General features: G+C 41.5%; 1 protein-coding gene across 1 annotated transcript; it reads left to right on the top strand.

Moving 5' to 3' along the window:
* The first annotated feature begins 403 nt into the window (after window positions 1–403).
* On the top strand, window positions 404–6,852 carry LOC119419765 (CD209 antigen-like protein E). Its single transcript, XM_037687148.1, has 6 exons — window positions 404–464; window positions 2,617–2,718; window positions 5,682–5,813; window positions 6,002–6,144; window positions 6,335–6,438; window positions 6,696–6,852. Exons 1-6 carry the CDS (start codon window positions 404–406, stop codon window positions 6,850–6,852), a joined length of 699 nt encoding a protein of 232 aa, XP_037543076.1.
* Window positions 6,853–7,443: the final 591 nt, after the last annotated feature.

The following is a 7,443-nucleotide window of genomic DNA, read 5'->3' as shown; positions in this document are numbered from 1 at the left end:
TTCAATGTTGATGTGTTCATGCGTGCACATCTGCTCACAGACTCATGTTCATGTTTGTGCTGATGTTCAATGTTTTATGTTATGAGTGCTTAGTGTATATTTAGTTGATGTTTTTCTTAGTTCATATCTTAGATGTTATTACTGTTTTTCTTAGACATTTTATTGTTGGATGTAACTGGGACCCTGTGGACATAATTTCGCTCCACCACATGTACCACATGAGGTGCGAATGACAATAAAGAAACTCTGACTCTGACTCTGACTGATCTTGTCATCACACTGTCACTGAAGTGTGGTGTCCTCAAACCATAAAATAAGACCAAGAGGAAAACCTCCGATTCACATCGTTCAGCTGCTGCTGCAGGTCTCATCATCACAGGAACAACCAGCAGCTTGTCAACACATGGAGGAAATTCATGTTGAAGATGAAAATCATGTTCAGGTTCCTGCAACTAATCGCAGAGGTAAGAATTCCCAAACAGAAATGTGACTAATATTACTTAATAAAGTTTGGATGTTTTGAAATGCCCGGTTCAAACCAGATGTTTACATACATGAAGTCATTTATTTAGATCAGACTAAACCTTTTTCTGTTTGAGGTTGGTCAGGTTTTCATCAGAATCATCTCTATTTGCTAAACGCTGAATGATAAAACAAGATCTTTTTTAACTTTTCTTTCTTTAAAGTCCTGCCTTTACGTTTGTGGTCTTTGTGTTTCGCAGCACTGCCTTTAAAATGTCTGACTCGGGTCAAAAGTTTCTGGTTTCCTTCCACGAACTTCTCACGACAGTTTGCTGTCATGTTTCTCCCTCCGCCTGCGAGAAGGTTTGTCAGGTTTGAAGACACCGTGCTCCAGCAGGTCTTTTCAGCTCTGCCCACAAACCAACTGAGATCAGGGTTTTGTGGTGGCCGCTCCAAATCCTCAACTTGGCTGATCTTAAGCCACTTTATAACTAAACTGGCCACGCAGAGGGTTCTTGTTTATTTAGAGGACCCATTTGTGTTCAGTCTTTAACTTCCTGATTAATGTCATGAGATGTTGCTTCAGTATTTTCACGTAATGTGATTTTCTCAGTGTTGGATAAAAACATCCTCCAATTATTTCACACTCGAAAGGAGCCGCACGACAACGGGAGAGGATTTATAACTGGTATATTTACTTGGAAGGTCAGATTTTCACAACAGGTATGTAATTATACTTATTGGGCGGCTGTGGCTCAGTGGTTAGAGCAGTCGTCCTACAATGCAAGAGTTGGGGGTTCAAATCCACCATTAGTCACAGGCTGAAGTGTCCCTGGGCAAGACACTGAACCCCTCGTTGCCTCCGATGTGTCTCATCAGTGCATGAACGTGATAAAGGTCTGATTAGTCTCTTTAGAATGATTTGTTCAGTTAGTCTTTGTAGAGATCTAGTATAGAGCTGTATGAACGGGTAAATGAGGCACAGATTGTTGTAAAGAGCTTTGAGTGTCTTGATGAGACAGAACGGAGTTAAGTACAGTCCATTGATGAAGCTCACAGACTCAGGGGACCTTGAAGTACCAGCTGCCTCCCCCCAGCTCCTCATCACATGCCGTCCGTGGGCAGTTAATGTTCTCAGTTAAAAATATTCATAAAACCTTGACCAAAAATCCCCAAATCCTCATGATGCAATCTATTCACAGCGTGATGCTGCAACCCTCGTACTGCATAGATGTTGGTGTTCTCAGGCTTGCAGCACCCCCCCCCCCCCCCCCCAGCCCTTGTTCAGATAAGAAGTGTTTGTTATCATACTGTATGTTTTAAACCCTTCCCACACTCTTGAAATATTCTAAACAATGTTTCTAAACTCTCAACACTCTAAAAGAGACGGCATGTCATGATTTCAGCTCCCGGCCTCCTCTGCTTTCAGCCACCTGCAAGCGCTCTTGGCCACGCCCACTTCTACACTCTGCACTGAGAACAGCTGATCAGCTGCAGGAGGAAGCTTTTTCTGCTGCTCGGGCCGCACAAAGGTGCAGCAGGTGCTAAATGATTTAAAATAATTTGTTTTGAATAAAAATTCCATGCCGATCGTGCGGCTCATCCATCAATCAGCCAGTTGTGTCTATTCTTATTTTGAAAAACCGTGATAGAGCGAGACCGTGATAAATGAGCCGCAAAGTACCGAGGGACTACTGTAATCTTAGTGTATGCAATTTTCGGTTTTGAACCAGTTTGGCATGACTGTCGTCGAGGGCCGGCTCCAGAGGAGGGGGCATGCCAAAGACACCATCTTAGCACCAACATAACTGGTTTGTTCCACTTTGGAGTAAGCTGTTTGGGGAAGAATCAGTTTTGTGTTGTGTGTTGCCTTGACTGATGAAGCCTTCTGGATGGAAGGTGAAACGTTTCAGCAAGAGAAGAAACTGTCCAGATGACCTGACTGAAAATTGTTGGATATGCAAAGTTGTGTTTGAAAATTATCTTGTTATTCATTTCCTGGATTTTTGCAAACTGAAACGATATTATGAATCCTAATTGACCTAAAATGGAAAAGGTTTAGTCTGATTTAATGTCAGACAGTGAAATAATGTTTTTGTGTCTTTTTATGGAGTGTATGTAAACATCTGGGTAAAATGTGTTTTCTTTGTTAAGGATCAAAAAGCTCAAAGAAGAAGTTTTATTGTGGTATTTTTATCTCTTCTGGACTCCTGACTGTTTTCCTGCTGGCCAGACTCATCACCTTTGGTCTGCACTGTGAGTCTGACAAAATTTAATTCTCACTTTCATCAGCTTGTTGAGTGAAACCTGAAAAACTAAATATTACTCCGTAAGTAAAGGTTTGTTGATCAGAGGAAGGAAACCATTCATGACACTGAAACCACACTAACACTTCCTTTTTCACATCAGATTAAACAAGCGTTACATCGATGTCCCCCATCTCTGAAGGATTCATAGAGGATTTTTGTAGTTTTTTTTTAAACAAGTGTTTTTCTGGACTGAAACTAAACAGGAGATGCAAGTAAACCTTAATGTTTTGATGCAATATATTTAAGTGGGAAGGAGTTACACTGTGTAGGGCAGAGGGAGTTTTTTTATTTGCCTGTCTGAGGCCGCTCAGAGTGACAGATCCTGGTGGGGGGAGCAATTTTATCCACCACCAGGTTCAATGGTCACATCGAAGCTAACATCAACATCAACGTGGACCCTCATCAGTACGCATTCTGCTAGAATCGATCAACAGAAGATGTTGGAGTCAGCCTCCCCACCATCACAGACATCTACACCTCTAGATGCAGGAAGAGGGCCACCTGCATCATGAAGGACCACACTCACCCAGCACACACACTTTTTGCCCCACTCCCCTCAGGAAGGAGATTGAGGAACATTAAGTGAAGAACCACTAAACTGAGGAACAGCTTCTACCCTGAGGCTGTTAGACTCATGAATCTCTGACCAGGAGAATCACTGTAATGCCACTTGGTTGTTGATGTGTGCTGCTGACTATCCACGATGCTGATCTTGTGCTGCTGATTATTTCATGTTGCTGTGTTCATTAGTCCTCATCTGCTCATACGGACTCATGTTTGTGCTGCTGTGGTCTTGGGGCATTGTTTTTGTACCATTAGTGCTTAGTGTACTCTTGTGTATTCTCAGTTGTAGTGAATGTAGTAATTCTTAGTTCATGACTCAGATCTTACTATTTTTCTTTACAATTAAATAAAATGTTATCACTTTTTTTTTTCAGTTGTATTGTTACGTTAACAATACGACAAATGAATGCCACAAACTTCTCCTTTTCCACCATCATTGACTTTTCATCAACTTTACCTTTGTGACTGCGTGTGCCATGCTCTGCTGCTGGTGTAGGTGATCGCCTCTGGTTCCTCTGAATATCATTTACGCTTTGCACCTTTCTCTGGATAGTTTCTTCATTCCTCACTTCTTTTGTATCAGCTTTCCTCACCCTCTTCAGTGCTTCAGCGTATGAAACTCTTTATTTCAATCCTTTGTTCTTCTCTGGCTTCCCTCTGAACTACACACCCTCCATACGCTGCGCTGTGCTCTCCTCCACAGTTACAGCATTTTACCTTTGAGTCTTTCTCACACTTCCCGTACTCATGAGGACCTCCACATCTTGCACACCTTGCTTTCCCTTTACACTCCTTTGCTACGTGCCCCATGCCTTGACATATGAAGCACCTGAGAGGGTTTGGTATGCATTCTCTAACTCGATAATTTACATATCCCATGTTGTTTCTTTGATCATTCCATCTTTTTTACTTGTAATCCTTGTTGCTTCTGTCACTTTTCCTCCTCTGATTTATTGTTTTATTTCCTCAGATGTCATTTCTACTGGAACTCCTGAAATTACTCCTCTTAACCTGTTTAAAGAAACTGGAATGAATGCTTTAACCCTTGTTCCCAGCAGAGTGGCCATTTTCAAGATTTTGTCCTGCTGCTGTTTGTTGACTGTGTGAATAATAATTATTATCCTACTGCCCTTTAAAAATAAAATTAGCCTATAAAGCTAATATCTACCATCACTTTAGCTGGCAGAACTTCTTCGTTAAATGTCAACAAAACAGACTCACTGTCAACTTTCACTCTTCACGAACGGCTTGGAGTCGTCTGATCTCCACAGTTTCCTCCTTTTAGCTGCTGTTTGAGCTCAACTAGATTTTCTCTTTGTTCAACAACCACTTTCTTCTCAATAATTGCCTTTTTGCACAGTTTGCAGCTTTAAAGCCTCGTTCTTTTGCTCTACGTTTCTACACTTTATAAGAAGACACCCATCCCATAATACTTTAGCCATCTCTGTATCACCTATCGTACTTCTCAGTGCTGAGGTCAAAGGTACTGGACTAACACTCTTGATATCATTTCCTTCTTTGAACTTAAGTATGACTTTAAATTCTTCCCTCGTCCTCACCCTCGTTCTAACATGTGATGATTGTAAATCATCGTTTTCTAACGCTCTTTTATTTCCCATTACTTGAATATCCATCGTGTCTCTCCTTCCACTTTTTTCTTTACATTTACAGGTGTCCAGTTCATTTCTTCCTCGTCAGACGACCCACTACCACTGGTCGTTCTGGTTCATTCATAATTCAGATTATGCCTCACCGCCACTAGATAGTATTTTAAAGATTTTCCGCATGCAAGGTCCAATTTTTCGACTCCCTAAACCTTCCCTGCGGCACAAGCGACCTCTCCGCTCCGGCCTTCTCCAGCTCCTGCTGCTCCCACCTGTTCCTAATTGTCTTTTCCCCAGGTGTTTGTCATTATCTGTTCGTTAGTGTCTATAAATTCAGTGTCTTTACATTTTCTGGATGTCTGTGTATTGTTCCCCAAAGCCTATGTGTCATCCTGCTCCTGTCTCTGCCCTGTGAGTTTTGCTGCCATGTCAGCCATTTGTTTCAGTTTAATAAATTGTTCCTTTATTTTACCTGCAAGTTTTTCACCTCTGTCTACTCTCTGTGTTCAACTCCAATCCACCACCACATCGTGATAACATTGTCTACATTTCTCAGTACACATGATTTATTTTACTATTTTGCAACTTGTAAAACCAGTGCTCCTTTTAGTTTAGGAAGTTAAACAGATTACATTGTTCATTTCGCCTCGAGAAAAAAGGAGTTTAACTTTTCCAAAACAATCGTCACTTGTTTCAGATCAAGATAAATGTAGTTCAGCAGGAGAACTCTCCTCCATCACAGACAATCTGACTGAGCATCTCCAGAACACTGAAGACAAACTGTCCTCTGTGACTGAAGAGAGAGACCTGCTGAACGCCACCCTCACTGAAATGACTGAAGAGCTCCTCAAGATGAAGAGTTGGTACAAACAAAGTAAGTTCTCCGCTGGTTGGAAAATCCTTCTGACCCAAGTTTCACCTGATATACAGTCCTTTTTTACATTTCATCCTGCCCCCATTTTACAGGAATTTCATGTCTGTTTTACTCTTTGTTTTGTGTAGTTAGATAAAAAAAATCTATTTGTGACGATACGTAATTAAAATTGGAGCCTGTTCTTTCAGAAAAAACATGCCCTGCAGGATGGAAGATGTTCAGTTACTCCTGTTACTTCTTCTCTTCAACATCTGCCTCCTGGGATCAGGGCCGAGAGGACTGCAGGACCAGAGGAGCAGATCTGGTGGTGGTCAACGATGCAGATGAGCAGGTGCTGTGTTCTGTTAGGTGACATCACTGAGGAGTGTTTAGAAGTACCACTGACATGATCCTTGTTGCCCATTTAAATATGAAACTTTCTAACAACGACCGTCTGTAAACGACGAGTCAGACACAGACTTTTATAACTAACAACAAAATGTGTAAGAGTTTAACACTCGATCCAACGTGTGTCTTTGCAGGAATTTATCTCTATATTCAGCAACAAGATTTACTGGATCGGTCTGACTGACAAAGAAACAGAAGGATCCTGGGAGTGGGTAGATGGAACTCCTCTGGATGTGACGTAAGTTATTCATTTATGTTTGTTTGTTTCCATGGTAACAGCACATTTACAGAGAGTCAATGGGAAACATTGTTACGTTGATTATCTGTGGAGGGCAACAAGGAATGGGTTGACTCTGAAAGTTAATCAGTTGTTGATGTACATCCAGTGATTTCTAGAAGATTTGATGAAAGGTTCATGAAATATTTAGTTAAAATACAAACCACAACAGTCTGCCTAAACATTTGTCTAACGTCACTTGTTCTGTTTCCTGTCAGGTACTGGGCGAGTGGCCAACCTGATGATGGTGGAGGAAACCCAAAATGGGGGAAGGAGGACTGCGCACAAAACGGATACCATGAGAAAATGTGGAATGACCTTTCATGTGAAGCTTCTAGTTCATGGATCTGTGAAAAAGTGGCACAATATGCATAATTAAGTTTTGCTATTTTTATTATACAGCAACTTTGAATAAATGCAGCTTTACAAAACTGAAGTGTTGAGCTAGCACAGCAACGTGCGGAGACAATTCACGTTATCATTTTTCTTTTTAAACATCAACGACAAACAAGAACAAAAAACTAAATACTTTATTTAAACTTTCAGCTTCAGATGATTTGTTTCTAGCATGTCTGGCATAAAGGCAGGTGATGAAAACAAATCCAGAGTTTATATGCATTGTGTGAACATGGATTCAAATCGTCCACCAATTTATCCATTCGTGTTTTCTGCACTTTTCTTTCTGATCCATCATCAAGTTGGAGACAGAGCACCATCATCACAATAAACTTGCAACGTTGATGCTGGAGCACAGGATGCTCTCCACTGCACACCTGTAGAAGGAGGTGAGGACTGAGCTTCCAGACCAGCTCGTCTCAGCCGTCTGAGGAAGTAGAGTCTCTGATGAGCTTTCTTCATCAGGCTGGTGGTGTTGTTGCTCCAGCTGAGGTTGTTGTTCAGGTGTACACTCAAGTACTTGTAGCTGGAGACCACTTCCACCCCAGATCCTCCTATGTTGGGAGGGGG

The sequence above is a fragment of the Nematolebias whitei genome, chromosome 13 (genome assembly GCF_014905685.2).
Source record: "Nematolebias whitei isolate Nwh7 chromosome 13, NemWhi1, whole genome shotgun sequence".
NCBI lineage: Eukaryota > Metazoa > Chordata > Actinopteri > Cyprinodontiformes > Rivulidae > Nematolebias > Nematolebias whitei.
The sequence above is the reverse complement of the archived record's forward strand: the minus strand, read 5'-3'. Positions and strand labels throughout refer to the sequence as shown.

What these genes read in the sequence shown, in the direction of transcription:
- LOC119419765 (XM_037687148.1), top strand. Translation starts at nt 404, where the DNA reads ATGGAGGAAATTCATGTTGAAGATGAAAATCATGTTCAGGTTCCTGCA. An exon ending in TCCTGCAACTAATCGCAGAG is followed by an intron (nt 465 to 2,616) that starts GTAAGAATTCCC and finishes TTCTTTGTTAAG; the next exon opens with GATCAAAAAGCTCAAAGAAG. An exon ending in GGAACTCCTCTGGATGTGAC is followed by an intron (nt 6,439 to 6,695) that starts GTAAGTTATTCA and finishes GTTTCCTGTCAG; the next exon opens with GTACTGGGCGAGTGGCCAAC.